Source organism: Heptranchias perlo, chromosome 8, assembly GCF_035084215.1.
Source record: "Heptranchias perlo isolate sHepPer1 chromosome 8, sHepPer1.hap1, whole genome shotgun sequence".
Classification (NCBI taxonomy): domain Eukaryota; kingdom Metazoa; phylum Chordata; class Chondrichthyes; order Hexanchiformes; family Hexanchidae; genus Heptranchias; species Heptranchias perlo.
The window spans coordinates 52947798-52973622 of NC_090332.1; the positions used below are offsets into that span (position 1 = coordinate 52947798).

General features: G+C 46.8%; 1 protein-coding gene across 3 annotated transcripts in view; it reads right to left on the bottom strand.

Moving 5' to 3' along the window:
* Positions 1 to 248: 248 nt before the first annotated feature.
* The window catches only part of tmem242 (transmembrane protein 242), a 73596-nt gene continuing 48019 nt past the window's right edge, over positions 249 to 25825 (bottom strand). Inside the window, exons 4-5 of one of the 3 annotated variants that reach the window (XR_010963684.1) lie at positions 4291 to 4583; positions 1339 to 1415 (exon numbers count right to left, since the gene is read on the bottom strand). Coding sequence is in view for 2 of the 3 variants with exons in the window: in XM_067989115.1 (XP_067845216.1) it covers positions 1302 to 1415 (114 nt within the window). In the remaining variant the exon portion in view is untranslated. Of the gene's footprint in view, positions 1416 to 2795; positions 4584 to 25825 lie in introns of those variants that run through there. The other 2 variants (XM_067989115.1, XM_067989119.1) reach the window with 2 other exon arrangements.

Genomic DNA, 25825 nt, shown 5'->3' on the forward strand with positions numbered 1-25825 from the left:
CCTTCCAATTTGAGATGGAGTTGCAAATGCGTTTAATATATGTTTAGATAAATTCTACACTTGTCACAGTCCCTTTCAGAATTCTGTGCTGCCAGGTGATCTTCCCTCACTTGGCAGTATATAAAATCTCATCTGGCCACATCTTCAGCTCCTTTGACCATAAAAGAGACAACAAGATGACAACAGTATCTGGCAGTATGAGATACCACCACTATTACAAACAAAATGGCATTTGGTACAAAGGAAAAACCTTTTGCCTCTGGTACATTTTTATCCCCAGTGTGTCAAAGGCAAAGGAGATAGCAAATGACTGGGAGTTTATCATAAGACTTATAATCAAGGTTTATCATGAAGATTTAGATGGTGTCATAAATATCATCTAAACTCTGATAGACTATCATAGTTTTGGATAGATTCCTAGCAATCTTAATTCTTTTTTATACCTACTTCCATTCTTTTTGGTGTATGGAGGGCCTTACACTTGAATTTTGCTGCTGGAGTTCATACTTTTCACCAGAGTCAACCACTTCTCCATCACTTTGCCAACTGCCACCATTATGGCTGCAGAGTTTTGATGAGTGGCTTTGATTTGCATGAAAGTTTTATTCCTCCCCCCCGCTCCCCCAAAGTTCAGTTTTTATTTAAACTTTACAATGCAACTGCATCAGGTTTACAAAATACAAATAGAAACACATTAGGATATACTGGCACTTGTATTTTTATAGGAGGCCACTTTGTGGAGATGCTTTATAGGAGGCAACAATAAGTGTTCCATTTTTCCAAATTTAGATAAATAAAGTTAGCAAACAGGGAGTTTACAGATAATGGAGGGAAGTTTAACCCCCAAGAACGAGTGGGTTGGGGCGGGTGGGAAGTTAAAATAATAGATTTTTCCAGCGTGACCGCAACCTGGCTCCGACGTGCCCACTTTCGGGTTTAACGGAGGCTCGTTTGGATGCGTGCAAGTAACCTATTCGCCGGAAGTGGGTCCATAATTAGTACAGGCGGGCGGGTACATATCGGAGCAATTTAACTGATTATGAGATGTTAATTTGGTGATTTTCAATTGAATTTAAGAGACCATTGAATTTAATGCCTCCAGCACTGGTTTCCCAGGGCTCATGAATCTCATCAGCGAAATGAAGGTGAGATTGAGCCACACTTCATGGAGGTATTTAAAGTTCTGATTGCCCGATGTGAATAAAAACTCAGTGACTACAGCTGGTGTCTCAGTTCCCTCTGACGAACGTTTGTCAGAGTGTCCTTTTGTTCATACAGCTTTTTCAGAACTTTGAAGGCTTTCAAAGTGACAATATCAGGGTGGGGGGGTTGTGCTGCCATGGATGTATTCGATAGGACATTGGAGGAGGAAGACAATAGCCGTCCACGGCAGCGTCATCATGCTGTGGTGGAATCTGTAGATACACAAGAGAGGTGCACATCAGAGAGGTGTACAACACAGATCTGGAGAACATTGAGAAAATAGCAGAGTGGAGAACAGCAGAGAGGGGAGCAGAGTGGAGAACAGCAGAGAGAAGAGCACCAGAGGTGTCAACGTCACAGGGGGCACTACCCACATGAGAGGGTCTATAGATAGAGGCTGAGCTTCCTTGACCTATCTGAGGAGCAGTGCCTACTCAGGCTCAGATTGAGCTGGCAGGTGGTCGCTGACATGTGCAGCCTTCTTGAAGAAGAGCTGCTTCCTGCTGGACCTGATGGTCGTGCATTGCCCGTTGCTGCAAAAGTCACCACTGCCCTCAATTTCTTTGCTTCTGGCCCCTTCCAGTGCGCCACCTGAGACATCTCCAGGGACTCTCAGTCGGCTGTATATAAATGTATAAGGCAGATAATGAAGGGGTTGCTTGTCAGGGCATCCACTTAAGTGAACTTCCCCCACGACGACAATAACCAGAACGAGTGGGCAGTCAGATTCGCATCTCTGGCTGGGTTCCCACAGGTGCAGGGTACCATTGATTGCATACACGTGGCAATCCAAAGACTACCACATGAACCAGGAGCTTTTATCAACTGCAAGGGATTTCACTCCATCAATGCACAGCTGGTGTGCAACCACAAGAAGAGGTTCATGCAGGTGTGCACCAAATTCCCTGCCAGCTGTCATGATGCTTTTATACTGCGGCAGTCCAACACTCCAAACCTCTTCCTACCAGGAGACAGACATAATGGCTGGTTCGTTTGGAGACTAGGAATACCCCCTTCAAACTTGGCCCATGGCACCTGTGAGAAATCCCGCCAATGAGGCGCAAGAGCACTACAACGAGAGCCACATGACCACCAGGTGTGTCATTCAGCAAGCCATTGGCATGTTGAAGATGCGCTTTGGGTGCCTGGATAGGTCTGGAGGGGCCCTTCAGTACATGCCAGCGAAGGTGTCTAGAGTGACAGTGGTGTGCTGCATCCTGCTCAACATTGCGCAGCAGAGAGGACTAGAGGTGGAGGACGACAAAGGCACTGGTGAATCATCTTCTGATGACGAGACCATTGAAGAAGAGGAGGAGGACGATGAGCAATATGAAGATGGAGCACCCATCACCAGACCAACTGCGTACATTGCTGCCCGGGATACCAGGGATGCCCTCATATCTCAAAGGTTCACTTAGTAGAGTGGGAAAAAACATTGGCTCCCATCACCACCAAACCTCCCCACTTTGCATAAAACTGTCCTTCAATCACGCATACATCCATTGCACATCCGTCATGTGTTGACATTCATCATGAAGCAAATGAAAGGGCGAGTTGGCACTCAGGATACAATAATGGGCAAGACATGGAAGTGGTGTTAATCAATAAATTTTATATGCCAATATAAAAAAAGGAAACTTCACAACATAACATTTCTTTAAACACTCATGTGCATACCCTTGGTGAATTACAATTGCTTGACACTTCCTACCACTTTTTTTTATTCGTTCATGGGATGTGGGCGTCACTGGCAAGGCCAGCATTTATTGCCCATCCCTAATTGCCCTTGAGAAGGTGGTGGTGAGCCGCCTTCTTCCGCTGTAGTCTGTGTGGTGAAGGTTCTCCCACAGTGCTGTTAGGTAGGGAGTTCCAGGATTTTGACCCAGCGATGATGAAGGAACGGCGATATATTTCCAAGTCGGGATGGTGTGTGACTTGGAGCGGAACGTGCAGGTGGTCTTGTTCCCATGTGCCTGCTGCCCATGTCCTTCTGGGTGGTAGAGGTCGCGGGTTTGGGAGGTGCTGGCGAAGAAGCCTTGGCGAGTTGCTGCAGTGCATCCTGTGGATGGTACACACTGTAGCCACTGTGCGTCGGTGGTGAAGGGAGTGAATGTTTAGGGTGGTGGATGGGGTGCCAATCAAGTGGGCTGCTTTGTCCTAGATGGTGTCGAGCTTCTTGAGTGTTGTTGGAGCTGCACTCATCCAGGCAAGTGGAGAGTATTCCATCACACTCCTGACTTGTGCCTTGTAGATGGTGGAAAGGCTTTGGGGAGTCAGGAGGTGAGTCACTTGCCGCAGAATACCCAGCCTCTGACCTGCTCTTGTAGCCACAGTATTTATATGGCTGGTCCAGTTAAGTTTCTGGTCAATGTTGACCCCCAGGATGTTGATGGTGGGGGACTTGGCGATGGTAATACCATTGAATGTTAAGGGGAGGTGGTTAGATTCTCCCTTGTTGGAGATGGTAATTGCCTGGCACTTGTCTGGTGCAAATGTTATTTCCAATTGCTTCTACTGTGGCTTCAGCAAAGGTAGTGGCAGGCTGCTCAGATCGCTGCCCTGATTGCTGAGATGCTTTTGGCCTACAATCTCTGGGTTTTGGAGCCCCTGAGGGCCCCGCCAAAGACTACTCCACCTGCATCTGTGCAGAGGCAGACTCGGCCATCAGGAGAGGAGGCATAATGTCGGGTACTGGTTGGGGGGGTGGGGGGGGTGGCTATTGCAGGTGAGACGCAGGAGCGCTTTGAGTGGAGTTCCCACTTCCATGTCTCCTTTCACCATCATCCCTCCTCTGGGCCAGCGCCACGTCACTCCTACCGCTCTGCTGGGGAGCAGCTTGGTGCACATCAATGGCGCATTGTAAGGCCGCAGATAAGATATCCTGCTTAAGGCGGCAGACATCTCCTGCACGGGCGTGATTATGGCCTGCATAGACTCATTTGAGAGCCGTGCCTGAAGCTCCATGGAGGCGGCCATTCTTTCCATGGCAGACATTCTTGCAATTATCTGGAACAACATTCCACTACTTTTGGACTCCTCCATCCTCTCCACTATTGTGCAGCATGTGCATGGCACGTTTTATCGTACCTTGCAAAGTTGCAGCTGTTCCTCAATCATTCTCATTCTCAACGATGGCCCCTGGGGTTCAGCATCTCTGTCCAACTGAGCAGAGCTTGGACAGCAGTGCGCCTTCTGACGTGGACTCTCTACATGAATCACCAGGTGAAAATCCAACTAACTGTGTCACAGGACCCACCGAAGTGTGAGTATCTGCGCTGGTGCATCGTTGTATGTCCAGTGACAGTGCACCTTCAGAAGGAAAGACGTCCTTTGAGGAATCGTTACCATGCATCTCCGCAGAATCTTTACGTGTGAAAGCCCTGGAAGACAAAAGAAAGCGATAGGAATTAGTCCTGGCAAAGTAACAATCTTGCCAATCACCATACTCAGACTTCTCATAGTTCAGTCATTGATGATATAAAGTCAGCACATGTGTGAAAGATATTTTAAATTCTGTCACCAGGCATCTACGAGTTCCCAGTCTCTCCATCTTGGATTGAGAGGGACACAGATGTGCCACTTATCTCCATCACATCCTCCTCTGTGCCAGTGAGCCGCACAATTTGTGGAGGCCACCTCCAGTCCTCTCTCTCCCTTGTGTTTTGTGCTTTCTTCTCCTACAAGTGACAAAAGAACAGACCTGTGAGTGACTGAAGGTCACCTATTCACCCAATGATACAGTGCATTGGGTGAGGGTAACTATCAGACAGAGGCATCACGTTGCATAAAAATTGGGGTGAGTGATGGATCGATAAATTGGGAGGTGAGGAAGTGCATTGAAAGTGAAGGATGGGTGCTGCTGAAACTTAAGTGGTTGTGAGAAATGATGTGATGGAGTACACTTGGCAAGACAGAATGAGGGGGGGGGGGGGGGGTGTTGTACACCACAGGATGTAGGTGAATCAGCAACTGTACTCACTTTTCCTAACCTGCTTAGGTCATTAAAGCCCTTCCTGCACTGCATCCAAGAATGGGCCACAGTGCTCCTGCTGCTCACCGCCTCAGCCATCTCCAGCATAACTTGCATTTATATAGCACCTTTAATGTTGTAAAATGTCCCAAGGTACTTCACAGGAGCAATTATCAAACAAAATTTGACACCGAGCCACATAAGGAGATATTAGGACAGGTCACCAAAAGCTTGGTCAAAGAGGTAAGTTTTAAGGACTGTCTTGAAGGAGAGAGAGAGAGAGGTAGAGAGGCAGAGAGGTTTCGGGGGGGAATTCCAGAGCTTAGAGCCTAGGCAACTGAAGGCTCGGCCGGCAATGGTGGAGTGATTAAAATTGGGGATGCGCAAGAGGCAAGGATTGAAGGAGTGCAGAGACCTCGGAAGGTTGTAGGGCTGGAGGAGGTTACAGAGCTAGGGAGGGACGAGGCAATGGAGGGATTTGAAAACAAGGATGAGAATTTTAAAATCGAGGCATTCCTGGACTGGGAGCCAAAATAGGTCAGCGAGCACAGGGATGATGGGTGAACAGGACTTAGTGCAAGTTAGGATACAGGCCGTTTTGAATTAGCTCAAGTTTATGGAAGATGGGAGGCCAGCCAGGAGAGCATTGGAATAGTCAAGAGGTAACAAAGACATGGATGAGGGTTTCAGCGGCAGATGAGCTGAGGCAGGGGTGGAGACAGGTGATGTTACAGAGGTGGAAGTAGGCATTTAAATGAAGCAGATATGTGGTTGGAAGCTCATCTCATGGTCAAATAGGACAAGGTTGCAAACGGTCTGGTTCAGCCACAGATAGTGGCCAGGGAGAGGGATGGAGTCGGTGGCTTGGGAACAGAGTTTGTGGCAGGGACTGAAGACAAAGGCTTCAGTCTTCCCAATATTTAGTTTGAGGAAATATTTGCTCATCCAATACTGGATGTCGGACAAGCAGCGCGAAAAATCAGAGGCAATGGAGGGGTCGAGGGAGTTGGTGGTGAGGTAGAGCTGGGTGTCGTCAGCATACATTTTCAGATGTCGTCGTCGGTGGGTGGGGTAGGAGGGGGCTAAGGGTAGATCCTTGGGGATTCCAGAGTTGACTGTGTTAAGCGGGATGAGAAGCCATTATAGGTGATTCTCTGGCTACAACTAGATAGATAAGAATGGAACCAAGCGAGCGCAGTCCCACCCAGCTGGACGATGGAGAAGAGGCATTGGAGGAGGATGGTGTGGTCAACTGTGTCAAAGGCTGCAGACAGGTCGAGAAGGATGAGGAGTGATAGTTTACCATGGTCACAGTCACATAGGATGTCATTTGTTACTTTGATAAGGGCTATCTTAGTACTGCGGCAGGGGTGGAAACCTGATTGGAGGGATTCAAACATGGAGTTGCGGGAAAGATGGGCATGGATTTGAGAGGTGACAAAATGTTCAAGGACTTAGGAGAGGAAAGGGAGGTTGGAGATGGGGTGGTAGTTTGCAAGGACAGAGGGATCAAGGGTGGGATTTTTGAGGAGGGGGTGATAACGGCAGATTTAAAGGGGAGGGGGACAGTACCTGAGGAGAGGGAACCGTTAATAATATCAGCTAACGTGGGGGCCAGGAAGGGAAGTTGGGTGGTCAGAAGTTTGGTGGGAATAGGGTCGAGGTAGCAGGAGGTGGATCTTATGGTCAAGATGAACTTGGAGAGGGCATGAAGGGAGATAGGAGAGAAACTAAAGAAAATGCAACTTCAAGGCTAGGGCAGGGGGAACCGTAGGGAAAGTTTGGCTTGGCTGGCTAGGGGAAGGGATGGAAGCGGCAGAGGATTCAACGGATGGTCTCAATCTTAGTGATAAAGTAGTCCATGAGCTCCTCACACTTGTTGGAGGTGAGGGTGAAGAAGGCAGTGGAGAGTGGGTTTAAGAAGATGGTTTGTAGTGGAGAAGAGAAGCTGGGGGTTATCTTTGCATTCCAGAATGATCTTGGAATAGCGAGCAGTTTCAGCAGAGGAAAGCAGGACCCGATGGTGCTTTTTGTGATCTGGCCAGATCTGGCAATGAATGGCTAAACCAGTTGTCCGCCATAAACATTCAAGTCTGCGTCCCTTGGACATAAGGGAGCAGAGATGAGGGCCATACCGGGGGAATGACCAGGATGTGAGAGAGTAATGGTTTTAATGGGGATAAGGGCATCAAAGGTGGAGGTGAGGGTGTGATTGAACAGATCGGTAGCTGCAGAAATGTTGTGGTGAATGGAGGGCCAAAGGCTAGACAGTTGGGAATTTGAAAATGCCATTGTAAGTGACTTGGGGGAGAGTTTCATTAAGGAGGAAGGTATCATCACCTGTAAGATAGGTTTCCGTCAAGGCAATGTGTCGATGCAATCATCCACAATAAGCTCATGGATGACAAGGGCCTTGTTCACAAGTAAACGGACATTCTGGAGGGAGATGCGGAGAGAGGCAGTGATAGCTGCTCCACTGGCAGAGTCCACAGGGTCAGTGCAGGGAGGGGTGAGTGGGATGAGAAGGAGATTGGCAAGATTAGCCCCCAGCGGCCATGCTGAGCGGAAAGGTTGGTAGAGAGTAGGATGGGGCAGTTAGGGTTGCTGCTCATAAGGGATCAGTGATGAGTGCCTCGAAGGATCCTTTGGAGGATGCTAAGAGCATCACAGAGGGAAGCTGTAGGCTTATCTAAGAGGGAGTCAAGCCTGGGACAGTGGCAGGAGAGTAGGAAGGTCGAGGAGTGTTGAAGAGTTAGGGTAGGGATTTGTGGGGACATAGTACTGGAGAGGGGCAAAATGAAAGGAGGCATGACAACAGGAGAGAGGGGCCTAGGAGGGGTAAAGTGATGAGAAGAAAAAAGGGGAAATGGAAGCGATGGGCTGGGGTCCGGAGCGGCAGCCAAAATGCACGCGAATGGACACAGAGAAACTATAGTTACAAAGGCGTGGTTACATGGCAAGATTAGGATAGATATGTCCTGGTAATAAACAGGGAATAGAGAGGAGACAATAGGAGGGAGTCCAAAGTTAAAGTCACAGGACGCGTGGTGGGATAAGGTTGACATAGATAGGGTAGAATCTGCTTGGAGCATCAACGAACTGATGTCCAGGTTCGGAGACAGGTGTGGAGGGCAAGTGAGTCCAGAAGCTATTTGAAGGAAATCCTCATTTGAAGAGTATCTGAGGTCGCACTGCTGGTGGTAATTCCGTGGAAACGAAGAGCCGGGAGGTGTGCAGAATCACTCGTGGGGCAGAAAACGTTGGCAAAGTTGGAGATCACTGTAAGATCCAGAAGCAGCGGAGAAAGGGACTACGGCCCAGCAGAGTGAATTTCTGGCCAGTAACCACACTGTAGCAAAATAAAGCTGAAAACCAGTGGGACCAGTAGGACAGTCATAAGCTCAGCAGGTAACAGCAGCGATGGGGGATAAGCTATAGGCTAGACAATGTTACCTCAAAACTGAATAGCAGATCAGAGTCACAGCAGCTGAGTCTTGCAGTGTAGTCCAGTGGAGTAGCATAGTCTTGACGCAGAGAAGTCCAGGAATTTGGAAGCTAAATTTGAGCTCACTGATGAAAACAAAGAGCAGGCATAGTCAGGGGATGGGCAGTGGGCCCAGGTAACTTTAAACTTGCAGCTTGAACTTGTAGTAAGGGCTAAAATGCACCCACTATTAGAGCACGGGGAACTTGAACAGTGGAAGAGAGGAGATTGGGGGAGAAAGGGCAAAGGATGACAACGGATGGCCAGAGTTGCACAGTAAAGGAGCTCCCCATGGAGCAGCCAGCCCAGGAGCCATCTTGGAGAAACCTTCAATGAAGCCACGCCTTCTTGGTAACAGAAGCTGGTTTCTTCCTCCCATTGATGGAGTAAATTATGTCCTTCTTGTTCCTGTACCATCAGTACCTCAAGGGAAACATTGGTCAATCTAGGTGCTGGCCTTGCTCTTTGTGAATCCATGCTTAAATTCCTCCTGACTCCTCCAAATTCCATTTTTGCATTGGGCCTTTAAATAGTGGACTTCAGATCACGTCATGCGGGTGCGCATTACATCCGCTGTACAGCTTGGAGATGCGAAACCCGGAATAAAAAATGTAATCATTCAATTAAGTTGAGACTGCAGAATCTGACCTGCTAACTTCATTTCCGGGTTTCGCGTCTGAAAATTAATTCCCCCACTCTCTTCCCAGCTCCGAGTAAATATCAGGGCCAATGCCTCCTTATTAAAGTCGACTGAGAGGCCACTTTGAATCTCTCGGGAGAAAGGCTATTGACAGTGAAGTCTTCCAAGGAGATTTTGGCTTCAATCTGCTCTTATCTAACTGTGTGAGCTACATTTAAGCCTGTACCTCTGGGGCAAGCTGCACCTCCGCAGCAGACTCTAATTCTTCATAAAACCACCATCAATGGTTCACTGATTTGTGAAAATGATTCAATCCCCAGGCCAGGTGGCAAGGATAAGCAGTGAACACTGGTGGCTCTGTAACTGCAAAGCCAGCAGCCTCATTTGTCACTGTGTTCATAGTAGTAGTCCTTAATAAATAATAGCAAACGTCTGCGCTTCTGAACAGTAAGGTGTTGAGTTCAACCTGTCAGATGATAATATAGCTCAGTAACTCACGCACACCGTATAAAGGCTCTTCAGCAATTATCTCAACCTCATTCTCCCTCCATTCGCTGAGCTAACTAGCCTTTCCAAACAAACAAAGGCAATATCATGGTGCTGTAAATATTTCTTAGGAGTTTCTGATTGTAAAGTCCGAGGTACTTCAAAGGAGGCATTACTTGCAACAAAAAACTTTTCCCACTATGTTGACAGCATAATCTGAAAACTTGGAGCCCACAGTAAGGAGGCATCAATGGAGCTCAGCTGACAATAAGAAAGAGTTTTACTAAACGACTTAATCTAAACTGTTACTTTGAAGTTATTTAGACTAGATTTAGTGAGAAAATTGAACAACTGCCAAATCTGACAAAGGCAAACCAAGCCCAGTCGACCCTGCAACGTCCACCTCACTAACATCTGGGGACTTGTGCCAAAATTGGGAGAGCTGTCCCACAGACTAGTCAAGCAACAGCCTGACTTGGCATTCTCAGAGAATCATACCTTTCAGCCAGTGTCCCAGACTCTTCCATCACCATCCCTGGGTATGTCCTCTCCCACCGGCAGGACAGACTGACCAGAGGTGGCGGGACAGTGATATACAGTCAGGAGGGAGTGGCCCTGGGAGTCCTCAACTTTGACTCTGGACCCCATGAAATCTCATGGAATCAGATCAAACATGGGCAAGGAAACCTCCTGCTGATTACCACCTACCGCCCTCCCTCGGCTGATGAATCAGTCCTCCTCCATGTTGAGCACCACTTGGAGGAAGCACTGAGGGTAGCAAGGGCACAGAATGTACTCTGGGTGGGGGACTTCAATGTCTTATCACCAAGAGTGGCTCAGTAGCACCACGACTGACCGAGCTGGACATAGCTGCTAGACTGGGCCTGCGGCAGGTGGTGAGCGAACCAACACTAGGGAAAAACTTACTTGACCTCATCCTCACCAATCTACCTGTCGCAAATGAATCGGTCCATGACAGTATTAGTAGGAGTGACTACCGCATAGTCCTCATGGAGACGAAGTCCCGTCTTCGCACTGAGGATACCATCCAACGTGTTGTGTGGCACAATCACCGTACTAAATGGGATAGATTCAGAACAGATCTAGCAGCTTAAAACTGGGCATCCATGAGGCGCTGTGGGCCATCAGCAGCAGCAGAATTGTATTCCAGCACAATCTGTAACCTCATGACCCGGCATATTCCTCAATCTACCATTACCAACAAGCCAGGGGATCAACCCTGGTTCAATGAGGAGTGTAGAAGAGCATGCCAGGAGCAGCACCAGGCATACCTAAAAATGAGGTGCCAACCTGGTGATGCTACAACTCAGGACTACATGCATGCTAAACAGCGGAAGCAACATGCTATAGACACAGCTAAGCGATTACGCAACCAACGGATCAGATCAAAGCTCTGCAGTCCTGCCACATCCAGTCGTGAATGGTGGTGGACAATTAAACAACTAACGGGAGTAGGAGGCTCTGTAAACATCCCCATCCTCAGTGATGGCGGAGTCCAGCACATGAGTGCAAAAGACCAGGCTGAAGCGTTTGCAACCATCCTCAGCCAGAAGTGCCAAGTGGATGATCCATCTCGGCCTCCTCCCGATATCCCCACCATCACAGAAGCCAGTCTTCAGCCAATTTGGTTCACTCCACGTGATATCAAGAAAAGGCTGAGTGCACTGCATACAGCAAAGGCTATGGGCCCGGACAACATCCCGGCTGTAGTGCTGAAGACTTGTGCTCCAGAACTAGCTGCGCCTCTAGCCAAACTATTCCAGTAAAGCTACAACACTGGCATTTATCTGACAAAGTGGAAAATTGCCCAGGTATGTCCTGTCCACAAAAAGCAGGACAAATCCAATCCGGCCAATTACGGCCCCATCAGTCTACTCTCAATCATCAGCAAAGTGATGGAAGGTGTCGACGACAGTGCTATCATGTGGCACTTACTCACCAATAACCTGCTTACTGATGCTCAGTTTGGGTTCCGCCAGGACCACTCTGCTCCAGACCTCATTACAGCCTTGATCCAAATATGGACAAAAGAGCTGAATTCCAGAGGTGAGGTGAGAGTGATTGCCCTTGACATCAAGGCAGTATTTGACCGTGTGTGGCACCAAGGAGCCCTAGTAAAACTGAAGTCAATCGGAATTCGGGGGAAAAATCTCCAGTGGCTGGATCCATACCTAGCACAAAGGAAGATGGTAGTGGTTGTTAGAGGTCAATCATCTCAGCCCCAGGACATTGGAGTTCCTCAGGGCATTGTCCTAGGCCCATCCATTTTCAGCTGCTTCATCAATGACCCTCAGGTCAGAAATGGGGATGTTCGCTGTTGATTGCACAGTGTTCAGTTCCATTCGCGACCCCTCAAATAATGAAGCAGTCCGAGCCCGCATGCAGCAAGACCTGGACAACATCCAGGCTTGGGCTCATAAGTGGCAAGTAACATTCGCGCCAGACAAGTGTCAGGCAATGACCATCTCCAACAAGAGAGAGTCTAACCACCTCCCCTTGACATTCAACGGCATTACCATCGCCGAATCCCCCACCATCAACATCCTGGGGGTCACCAATGACCAGAAACTTAACTGGACCAGCCATATAAATACTGTGGCTTCAAGAGCAGGTCAGAGGCTGGGTATTCTGTGGCGTATGACTCACCTCCTGACTCCCCAAAGCCTTTCCACCATCTACAAGGCACAAGTTAGGAGTGTGATAGAATATTCTCCACTTGCCTGGATGAGTGCAGCTCCAACAACACTCAAGAAGCTTGACACCATCCAGGACAAAGCAGCCTGCTTCATTGGCACCCCATCCACCACCTTAAACATTCACTCCCTTCACCACCGGTGCACCGTGTGTACCATCTACAGGATGCACTGCAGCAACTCACCAAGGCTTCTTCGACAGCACCTCCCAAAACCACGACAGCAGGCACATGGGAACACCACCACCTGCACATTCCCCTCCAAGTCACACACCATCCCGACTTGGAAATATATCGCTGTTCCTTCATCGTCGCTGGGTCAAAATCCTGGAACTCCCTTCCTAACAGCACTGTGGGAGAACCTTCACCACACGGACTGCAGCGGTTCAAGAAGGCGGCTCACCACCACCTTCTCAAGAGCAATTAGGGATGGGCAATAAATGCCGGCCTCGCCAGCGATGCCCACATCCCATGAACAAATAAAAAAAAACTAGTCACTACTCTCTGATCCCGCACCTTCCTAAAATAAAGAACTCTGGAAGTTTAGGAAGTGGATATGTGATATTATTCACTATACATAATGTAAATAAACTTACTAGAATTAAAGGGGACTTCAGAGCTTAATGGAGCAGGTTGGGGTCAAGGCTGTAATGTTTCAAGCTTCTTCTATAAAAGTACGGAGTGTCTATTGACACGACTGTATCAACCAATGAGTTGGAGGTGGGGCGGGACTTACAACCAAACAGTGTATTTTACAGACAAAAAAGCAGAGCAAAGCAGACAAGTTTATTTACTCAGCAAACAGCAAAGCAAACAAAGTCTATTGACAAAGTCTATTTAAAAAGAGTCTCTCAGAAAGGCAGCAACATACAGAACTCATGACGACTGGCTCCCTCTAATGGATGGAGCTGCTCACCAGTTCCATTATTCTGTGTGTAATGCAGTCTTAAACATTGGAGACATTGGGAGTGAAATTCATCTTGGGAGGCAGTGCAAAGTGATGGTGTCCATTACTCATTTTGTACTTACTAATCAAAAAATGCAATTAGCCACATCTGGACTCCCAATTAGCCATATGTGGATAGTGGCTAACATATTGGACAACACTGGTTTACATTTATATCACTTCTGCTTCAAAATGCATTGACTGCACGTGGGAAATACTTAATTATAATCAACCTTTTGCTTTTGTTGCAGAGTTCAACATTAGCCAGAAGATGGTGCAGTTGTCCACATGTGCTGGCTTTCCCTAATCAATCCACGTGACGTCCAAGTGACTGTTACTTCTGTCCCGGATTATCATTTCTAAAAGTTTTCCCACCACTGAGGTTAAACTGACTGGCCGATAGTTGTTGGGTTTATCCTTACACCCTTTTTTGAGCAAGGGTGTAACATTTGAAATTCTCCAGTCCTCTGGCACCACCCCCATATCAACGGATGTTTGGAAGATTATGGCCAGTACCGCCACAATCTAGGATGCATTCCATCTGGACCGGGTGACTTATCTACTTTAAGTACTTCCCTGGAGCGGAGAAACTACACCATGTTCTCCGCAGCCTTCAACATGTCATCGATGACGACGAACACCTCGCTAAGGCCATCCCCACGCCTCCACTGCTCGCCTTTAAACAGCCACCCAACCTCAAACAGACCATCGTTCGCAGCAAGTTACCCAGTTTTCAGGAGAACAGCGTCCACGACACCACACAACCCTGCCACGGCAACCTCTGCAAGACTTGCCAGATCATCGACACGGATACCACCATCACACGAGAGGACACCACCCACCAGGTACATGGTTCATACTCCTGTGACTCGGCCAACGTTGTTTACCTCATACGTTGCAGGAAAGGATGCCCTGGAGCATGGTACATTGGCGAGACCATGCAGACGCTGCGACAACGGATGAACGGACACCGCGCAACAATCGCCAAACAGGAGGGTTCCCTCCCAGTCGGGGAACACTTTAGCAGTCAAGGACATTCAGCCACCGATCTTCGGGTAAGCGTTCTCCAAGGCGGCCTTCGAGACACACGACAACGCAAAATCGTCGAGCAGAAGTTGATAGCCAAGTTCCGCACCCATGAGGACGGCCTCAACCGGGATCTTGGGTTCATGTCACGCTACACGTAACCCCACCAGCAAAAAGGGGGAAAAATTTATATGTTTTTAAAAATTCTCTCTCTCTCTCTCTGCCATTTTGAGTTTCTTTCTGCCTGCCTGTGTAAAAGACACAATGTATATCGAGTGTACTGGGACGTGCTGTTCTCCGTGACTGGCCTGTTTGAATAACAACGACACCTTTTGATTGGTGTGATGCTGTCCCAACATCGTATAAGATATGCGATTTGAGAACCTTTTCATTCATTCATCTGACGAAGGAGATAATCTCCGAAAGCTTGTGATTTTAAAATAAATTTGTTGGACTATAACCTGGTGTTGTAAGATTCCTTACTTTAAGTACAGCTAGCCTTTCAAAGTACCTCTTCTTTATCAATTTTTAGCCCATTCAATATCTCAACTATATCTTCCTTTACTGACACTCTGGCAGCATCTTCTTACTTGGTAAAGACAGATACAATGTACTCTTTTAGTACATTTAGGCCATCCTCTCTGCCTCCATGAGTAGATCGCCTTCATGGTCCCTAATCAGCCCCACCCCTCTTACTACCCATTTATTTTTTACATGCCTGTAGAAGACTTTTGAATTCCCTTTTATGTTGGCTGCCAGTCTATTCTCATACTCTCTTGCCCCTCTTATTTCCTTTTTCACTTCCCCTCTGAACTTTCTATATTCTGCCTGGTTCTCACTTGTGTTATCAACCTGACATCTATCATACACCCCTTTTTTCCATTTCTTCTTACTCTTTTGTCATCCAGGGAGCTCTGGCTTTAGTTGCCCTACCTTTCTGCCTCGTGGGAATGTGCCTAGCGTGTACCCGAACCATCTCCTCCTTAAAGGCTGCCCACTGTTCAATTACAGTTTTGCCAGCAAATCTTTGATTCCAATTTACCCGGGCCAGATCTGCTCTCATCCCATTGAAATTGTCCCTTCTCCAATTAAGTATTTTACGTCCATGTAAAAAATGATGAAAACTGAGTAGGAGGCAATATCACATACAGGGTGTTACCAGACAGTGGTATTACCACATCATATCATAGTATCAGCACATAGGTACAGCACAGGAGGAGGCCATTCGGCCCATCATGCCTGTGCCGGCTCTTTGAAAGAGCTATCCAATTAGCCCCATTCCCCTGCTCTTTCCCCACAGCCCTGTATTTTTTTCCCTTCAAGTATTTATCCAATTCCCTTTTGAAAGTTACTACTCAATCTGCTTTCACCACCGTTTCAGGTAGTGCATTCTAGATCATTACAACTTGCTGCGTTAAAAAAATGTTTCCTCATGTCACCTCTGGCTCTTTTGCCAATCTGTGTCCTCTGGTTACCAACCCTTCTGCCACTGGTTTCTCCTTACATATTCTGTCAAAAACCTTCATGATTTTGAACACCTCTATCAAATCTCCCATTAACCTTCTCTGTTCTATAGAGAACAACGCCAGCTTCTCCAGTCTGTCCACATAACTTAAGTCCCTCTTCCCTGGTACCATTCTATTAAATCTCTTCTGCAACCTCTCTTAGGCCTTGACATCCTTCCTAAAGTGTGGTGCCCAGAATTGAACACAATACTCCACCTGAGGCCTAACCATTGCTTTTTAAAGGTTTAGCATAACTCCTAACCAGTGTTTTATAAAGGTTTACACGGTGTTACCAGTCTGTGATGTTACAGTATCATATACATGGTATTACCAGTCAGTGGTGTTCCCATATCACGTTCATTCTGTTACTAGTCAGTGGTGTTACCATATCACATACAGTGCTACTAGTTAATGCTGTTACCATATAAGGGAATCAAGGGATATGGAGATAGGGCGGGAAAGTGGAGTTGAGGTAGAAGATCAGCCATGATCTTTTTGACACAAAACTTGGAGCAGATGACAGAAAACTTGGAAGTGTAGTAAACAGTGAGGAGGATAGTGATAGACTTCAAGAGGATATAGACAGGCTGGTGGCATGGGCGGACAAGTGGCAGAAAAATGTGAAGTGATACATTTCAGTAGGAAGAACGAGGAGAGGCAATATAAACTAGAGTGCACAACTCTAAAAGTGGTACGGGAACAGAGAGACCTGGGGGAATATGTGCACAAACCGTTGAAGGTGGCAGGGCAGGTTGAGAAAGCGGTTAAAAAAGCATACGGGATCCTGAGCATTAGAAATAGAGGCATAGAGTACAAAAGTATGGAAGTCATGATGAACACTGATTCGGCCACAGCTGGAGTAATGTGTCCAGTTCTGGGCACTGCACTTTAGGAAAGACATGAAGGCCTTAGAGTGGGTACAGAAGAGATTTACTAGAATGATTCCAGGGATAAGGGACTTTAGTTACTTGGATAGACATAAGAAGCTGGGGTTGTTCTCCTTGGAACAGAGGAGGTTGCGAGGAGATTTGATAGAGGTATTCAAAATCATGAAGGGTCTAGACAGAGGAGATAAAGAGAAACTGTTACCATTGGTGGAAGGGTAAAGAACCAGAGGATTTAAGGTGATTGGCAAAAGAACCAAAGGTGACATGAGGAAAAACTTTTTTACAGCGAGTGGTTAGGATCTGGAATGCACCGCCCGAGGGGATGGTGGAGGCAGATTCAATCATGGCCTTCAAAAGGAAACTGGATAAGTACTTGAAAGGAAAAAAATTGCAGGGCTACGGGGAAGGGCAGAGGAGTGGGACTAGTGGATTGCTCTTACATAGAGCCGGGGCGGACTTGATGGGCCGAATGGCCTCCTTCCGAGCTGTAACCTTTCTATGATTCTATGAATGGTGGAGCAGGCTCGAGGGGCCGTATGGCCTACTCCTGCTCCTAGTTCTTATGTTACTATATCACATACATGATACAGTCCCCACCACTTAAAATGACCATGTTTAAAACGGGCAGTCGTTTACATTGGCGAAAAAGCGATAACCATTAACCATTTGCAAATTTGCCAGATATAGCATCTTTAGTGTTCTGTTTATTTCAGTGTTCACTCACTGGTTCACACCCCATTAAGGTGCACTGAATGCAAGAACAGACATAAGTAAATAGCACTTCGTGAATGGGCACTGAATGTATTAAAATAGCCTTATTGAGGCAGACTTCATTCTAATATTTTATACTTTCGGATGAGAATCCTTCACCAAAACCTTCATGGCTGTGCAGGAGATTTCTCCCATTAAGGACTGACCAAAGCAAAGAGAGAACTCTTTTACTTTCTAGGTTTACCTTTTCTAGTCACCCTGTTCACAAATTTTATTAAAGTCTTCCTTAAAGCAGATCATAGGTGTTACTAGTCAGTGGTGTTACCATATCACATACATGGTGTTATCAGTCAGTGGTGTTACCATATCACATACACTGTGTTACCAGTCAATGGTGTTACCATATCACAGACACTGTGTTACCAGTCAATGGTATTACCATATCACATACTGTGTTACCAGTCAGTGGTGTTACCATATCACATACATGGTATTACCAGTCAATGGTGTTACCATATCACAGACACTGTGTTACCAGTCAATGGTATTACCATATTACATACACTGTGTTACCAGTCAGTGGTGTTACCATATCACATACATGGTATTACCAGTCAATGGTTTTTTACCACCCACCTGTTTGGGGATTCTGAGCCCGGCCCCTTGTCCCCTTCACCATCAGGTCTGACTATCTGAAGGTGCTGGGGATCTGCTTCGGGGGGTCCTGGCCTGCATAAAGGCTGGGAGGAGCAGATCGCCAAGGCCAAACAAAAGCTTGGTATGTGGGTGGGGCGATCCCTCTCCATACCCAGCAGGAACCTGGTGATAAGGTGTGAGGTACTCGCGGTGTTGCTCTACGTGGCCAGGGTCTGGCCCATTCCCCACAACTCCGCTGTCACGGTCACCCGAGCTATCTTCCACTTTGTCTGGAGGTCCAAGGTAGAATGTGTCCGCATGGCCACCATGTACAAGCCCCCAGACAAAGGAGGGAAGAGCGCCTCCAAAGCCGCTCTGATCCTGCTGGCCACCTTTGTGTGTGGCTGCCTCAGGATATGCATAGAGCCTCAGTACGCAAACTCCAAGTGTCATTACGTGCTGGATTTCTACCTGTCCAACACACTGAGAAGGCTGGGTCTGGCCACGCTGGCCGAGCAGGCGCAGGACATTCCGTCCAGTTGAACCGTCCCTCCCCCATCCTGTCCCAGGTGGAGAAGTTCCTGAGGAGGAACCCCTTTGACCACAAGGCCGTCAGACAGTGGTCGACACAAAATGTTTTCAGAGTCCTGCAAGGAACTGAGAGGGTGGCCTCGATCGGTTCCTTTCCTGACCAGATGGTCGATGCCATTTGGCAGAACGTCTCGTCGCTGGAACTGACCAACAGGCACCAGGATGTAGCCTGGATGGTGGTGAGAAAGGCCCTCCGAGTGCGGTCCTTCCAACATGCACAGAACTTCAGTACCGCCGCGAGCTGCCCTTGAGGCTGTGGCAGGGAGGAGACCGTCTTCCACCTCCTGATGGGCTGCCCCTTTGTGCAAAAGGTGTGGAGAGAGATGCGTTGGTATCTTTCCCGGTTCATCCCAGTTTGGTAACACAGGATGCTGTGCTCTACGGACTGTGCCCTGGACGCACATCGGGACGGATATCACCTGCGGCTGGAAGACCATCAACTTGGTGAAGGAAGCTCTTTGGTCCGCCCGAAAGATGCTGGTCTTCCAGCTGAGGGAGCTGTCCATGACCGAGTTTTGCCAACTGGCACACTTTAAGGTCCAGGAGTACATGCTGTGGGACGTACTGAGGTGAGGTGCGACCTACCCAAAGGCTCTATGGGCAAAGGCCACCGTGTAAGGCCTTTGTAGTGTACACCATGAGTCATGAGAAATATGGTGTTTGAATTGTAATAATGAGATCGCTTAGTGTACAATCTGTAGTGTTCTTGGTTTGAAATGCACTGGTTTGCAATTGTGATACTTACTTTGAACTGTGTGTACCTTTAAATTCTATGAAATAAAGTATATTTTGAAATTAAAAAATGGGGCTTCTCAGAGAAGATGGGAAATTAAACTCTCCTATGCCATTAAGCTTAAAAGTTCATGTGTCACAAGGTTCAGATGGGATCATAAACTGAAAGTTAAACTTGAGCAGAAGCAGTTGTCTTTTATGGCTTGTTAAAACAAGTAGAATGAGCGTATTAATATATTTTCAGGCCTGGCGCAGAATGGTGGTTGGGTGATTGATGTTGGTGGGGGAAGGCTCCAGCAGTACTCCTCCTCCCCACCCCGTTGTAGGTTTTAGAGACATTAGTAGAAAATGGCTTACACAGGGTATGGGAAAAAGAAGTTAGCCTAAGTGCTGACATGCAGCTGGACACATTCGCACAATGGATTTTTGCTGACACAGGATGAGACCCCCTTCAGCAAACCAGTCACCCGGACGTCCAATCGTATCAGGCAACGGAACCCTGTGTGAGAACCTCTCTGGATACATCGAGGGCATCCTGAAACCCATCGTACAGGGAACCCCCAGCTTCTGTCGCGACACTACAGACTTCCTACAAAAACTCAGTACCCACGGACCAGTTGAACCAGGAACACTTCTCACCACGATGGACGTCTCGGCACTATACACCAGTATCCCCCACGATGACGGCATCGCTGCGACAGCATCAATACTCAACACCAACTACAGCCAATCTCCGGACGCCATCCTACAACTCATCCGCTTCATCCTGGATCACAATGTCTTCACCTTCGATAACCAGTTCTTTACCCAAACACACGGAACAGCCATGGGGATCAAATTCGCACCCCAATACACCAACATTTTCATGCACAAGTTCGAGCAGGACTTCTTCACTGCACAAGACCTCCAACCAACACTATACACCAGATACATCGACGACATTTTCTTTCTATGGACCCACGGTAAGGAATCACTAAAGAGACTACACGATAACATCAACAAGTTTCATCCCACCATCAAGCTCACCATGGACTACTCCTCAGAATCAGTTTCTTTCTTGGACACACGAATCTCCATCAAAGACGGGCACCTCAGCACCTCACTCTACCGCAAGCCCACGGACAACCTCACGATGCTCCACTTTTCCAGCTTCCACCCTAACCACGTCAAAGAGGCCATCCCCTATGGACAGGCCCTGCGAATACACAGGGTCTGCTCAGACGAGGAGGAACGCGATGGACACCTACAGACGCTGAAAGACGCCCTAGTAAGAACGGGATATGACGCTCGACTCATTGATCGACAGTTCCGACGGGCCACAGCAAAAAATCGCATAGACCTCCTCAGGAGACTAACACAGGACGCAACCAACAGAGTACCCTTTGTCGTCCAGTACTTCCCCGGAGCGGAGAAACTACGCCATGTTCTCCGCAGCCTTCAACATGTCATCAATGAGGACAAACACCTCGCTATGGCCATCCCCACACCTCCACTACTCGCCTTTAAACAGCCACCCAACCTCAAACAGACCATCATTCGCAGCAAATTACCTAGCTTTCAAGAGAACAGCGTCCACGACACCACACAACCCTGCCACGGTAACCTCTGCAAGACGTGCCAGATCATCGACACAGATACCACCATCACACGAGAGGACACCACCCACCAGGTGCATGGTTCATACTCCTGTGACTCGGCCAACGTTGTCTACCTCATACGTTGCAGGAAAGGATGCCCCAGAGCATGGTACATTGGCGAGACCATGCAGACGCTGCAACAACGGATGAACGGACACCGCGCAACAATTGCCAAACAGGAGGGTTGCCTCCCAGTCGGGGAACACTTCAGCAGTCAAGGACATTCAGCCACCGACCTTCGAGTAAGCGTACTCCAAGGCGGCCTTCGAGACACACGACAACGCAAAATCGTCGAGCGGAAATTGATAGCCAAGTTCCACACCCATGAGGACGGCCTCAACCGGGATCTTGGGTTCATGTCACGCCACACGTTACCCCACCAGCGAACAAATGTTATCTGTTTTTAATATAACGGGTCAGTTGCTGTCTTTTCTATGTTTCTACCTCTCTATCTCTGTTTTTTTTTTTGTTTGTTGTTTTTTTTGGTGATTTGTATATTCTGAGACCTGGCAGGTAACACCTGTCTGTCTGCACACTGATTGCCTTGGCAACGGGCAGTTGAAAAAACTGTCTGTAATCACCAAGCATTGTTCTGTGAATTATAAATGCGATTTCATTTCGAGGATTTCATTTTCACATCGTTCACCTGACGAAGGAGGAAGCCTCCGAAAGCTTGTGAATTTAAAATAAAATTGCTGGACTATAACTTGGTGTTGTAAAATTGTTTACAATTGACATAAGATAGGAAGCAGAAGTGAAGGTAGCTGAGACAGACTAGATTAGGTTAACAAGGGAAGAATGAACAATGGAAGGAACTAGATTAAGTTAACAATGTATGAATGAACAATAGCAAGAACTAGATTAAGTTAACAATGTATGAGTCTAACAAGTTAACACAATTAACCGGAGAGGTAGCTTAGAATCATAGAATCATAGAAGTTACAACATGGAAACAGGCCCTTCGGCCCAACATGTCCATGTCGCCCAGTTTATACCACTAAGCTAGTCCCAATTGCCTGCACTTGGCCCATATCCCTCCATACCCATCTTACCCATGTAACTGTCCAAATGCTTTTTAAAAGACAAAATTGTACCCGCCTCTACTACTGCCTCTGGCAGCTCGTTCCAGACACTCACCACCCTTTGAGTGAAAAAATTGCCCCTCTGGACCCTTTTGTATCTCTCCCCTCTCACCTTAAATCTATGCCCCCTCGTTATAGACTCCCCTAACTTTGGGAAAAGATTTTGACTATCTACCTTATCTATGCCCCTCATTATTTTATAGACTTCTATAAGATCACCCCTTAACCTCCTACTCTCCAGGGAAAAAAGTCCCAGTCTGTCTAACCTCTCCCTATAAGTCAAACCATCAAGTCCCGGTAGCATCCTAGTAAATCTTTTCTGCACTCTTTCTAGTTTAATAATATCCTTTCTATAATAGGGTGACCAGAACTGTACACAGTACTCCAAGTGTGGCCTCACCAATGCCCTGTACAACTTCAACAAGACATCCCAACTCCTGCATTCAATGTTCTGACCAATGAAACCAAGCATGCCGAATGCCTTCTTCACCACCCTATCCACCTGTGACTCCACTTTCAAGGAGCTATGAACCTGTACTCCTAGATCTCTTTGTTCTATAACTCTCCCCAACGCCCTACCATTAACGGAGTAGGTCCTGGCCCGATTCGATCTACCAAAATGCATCACCTCACATTTATCTAAATTAAACTCCATCTGCCATTCATCGGCCCACTGGCCCAATTTATCAAGATCCCGTTGCAATCCGAGATAACCTTCTTCACTGTCCACAATGCCATCAATCTTGGTGTCATCTGCAAACTTACTAACCATGCCTCCTAAATTCTCATCCAAATCATTAATATAAATAACAAATAACAGCGGACCCAGCACCGATCCCTGAGGCACACCGCTGGACACAGGCATCCAGTTTGAAAAACAACCCTCTACAACCACCCTCTGTCTTCTGTCGTCAAGCCAATTTTGTATCCAATTGGCTACCTCACCTTGGATCCCATGAGATTTCACCTTATGTAACAACCTACCATGTGGTACCTTGTCAAAGGCTTTGCTGAAGTCCATGTAGACCACGTCTACTGCACAGCCCTCATCTATCTTCTTGGTTACCCCTTCAAAAAACTCAATGAAATTCGTGAGACATGATTTTCCTCTCACAAAACCATGCTGACTGTTCCTAATTAGTCCCTGCCTCTCCAAATGCCTGTAGATCCTGTCCCTCAGAATACCCTTAACAACTTACCCACTACAGATGTCAGGCTCACCGGTCTGTAGTTCCCAGGCTTTTCCCTGCCGCCCTTCTTGAACAAAGGCACAACATTTGCTACCCTCCAATCTTCAGGCACCGGTGGATGATTCAAATATCTCTGCTAGGGGACCCGCAATTTCCTCCCTAACCTCCCATAATGTCCTGGGATACATTTCATCAGGTCCCGGAGATTTATCTGCCTTGATGCGCGTTAAGACTTCCAGCACCTCCCTCTCTGTAATATGTACACTCCTCAAGACATCACTATTTATTTCCCCAAGTTCCCTAACATCCATGCCTTTCTCAACCGTAAATACCGATGTGAAATATTCATTCAGGATCTCACCCATCTCTTCTGGTTCCGCACATAGATGACCTTGTTGATCCTTAAGAGGCCCTACTCTCTCCCTAGTTACTCTTTTGCCCTTTATGTATTTGTAGAAGCTCTTTGGATTCTCCTTTGCCTTATCTGCCAAAGCAATCTCATATCCCCTTTTTGCCCTCCTGATTTCTCTCTTAACTCTACTCCGGCAATCTCTATACTCTTCAAGGGATCCACTTGATCCCAGCTGCCTATGCATGTCATATGCCTCCTTCTTCTTTTTGACTAGGGCCTCAATCTCCCGAGTCATCCAAGGTTCCCTACTTCTACCAGCCTTGCCCTTCACTTTATAAGGAATGTGCTTACCCTGAACCTTGGTTAACACACTTTTGAAAGCCTCCCATTTACCAGACGTCCCTTTGCCTGCCAATAGATTCTCCCAATTAGGTATGATGAAAAACACTGAGGACAAAATCATGTCGAGTATTTTACTCATGAGTATAAAGGTCAGGGCATTCTCGTACTCATTTTTCTTAATAAAATATTAAAGTTGCTGAATCTAAAGTGTCAAACCTATTAATTAATAAGATTGGCAGAAGTTAAAATCTTGCATTCATTATCAGTAGTGCTAATATTGATCATTACAACAAAAGCAAGTACTTGAGTATGCTTATGTTTTTCATTTATATGCGGAGCACTATGAAGTAAACGGAGTAGATACAAATAGCAGTTCCAACAGATTGTTTGCTTGTAAGTATAGAGATGTATATAACTTGCTTGCTCTGATTGATTATAGTCATATTTCTTAACAAAGTATTAAAGTTGCTGACATAGAGTGTAAAACCTATTAATTAATAAGATTGGCAGAAGCTAAATTCTTGTACAATATTATCAGCAGTGCTAATATTGATCATTACAACAAAAGCAAATACTTATGTTTTCCATTCCCATCCATGATGACTTTCATTTATTAGCCCATACTTTTCCAAGTGCCAATTAATTTTGTCCCGGATTATTGTCTCCAAAAGTTTCCCCTCCACTGTCATTAGGCTGACTGGCATGTAATTGCTGGGTTTATCCCTCTACCCTTTTTTGAACATGGATGTAATATTTGCAAGGTACTTAAAAGATTGGCAGTACTCAAAGTAAAAAAATCACCCGGTCCAGATGAGATGCATTCTTGATTGCTGAGGGAAGTAAAGGTGGAAATTGCAGAAGCTCTGGCCACAAACTTCCAAACCTCCTTAGATATGGGGACAGTGCCAGAGGATTGCAAATGTTACACCCCTGCTTAAAGAAGGGGAGAGTGATAAACCCAGCAATTGACTAAGGGACAGAAAGCAGAGTAGTGGTGAACGGTTGTTTTTCAGACTGGAGGGAAGTATACAGTAGTGTTCCCCACGGGTCAGTATTAGGACCACTGCTCTTTTTGATATATATTAATGACCTGGACTTGGGTATAGAGGGTATAATTTCAAAGTTTGCAGATGACACGAAACTTGGAAATGTAATAAACAATGTGGAGGATAGTAACAGACTTCAGGAGGACACAGACTGGTGAAATGGGCTGATACATGGCAGACGAAATTTAACGCAGAGAAGTATGAAGTGATATATTTTGGTAGGAAGATTGAGCAAAGGCAATATAAACTAAATTGTACAATTTTAAAGCGAGTGCAGGAACAGAGAGACCTGGGGGTGTATGTACCCAAATCTTTGAAGGAGGCAGGACAAGTTGAGAAGATTGTTAAAAAAGCATATGGGATTCTGGGCTTTATTAATAAGGCAGCGGGGGTGAAATTGGGCTGCACAGTGCCAGTTTTTTAGGCGCCTCATGGATTTCTGTGCACTGACTCCTCAAAAATGGAGTCTGAGATGCATGCACACACTTCCGACGGGAAGTGCACATGACGCCATCTGGTAAAGGGGTTTGCGTGCGCATGCCTAATGACCGCCGGCAGCATGCAGAGTAGGGGGAAATTATGATGCGAATCAGTGTGCAACGCTGATTTAAAGGGACTGGTGCTATTTTGGAACTCCACATTCCAT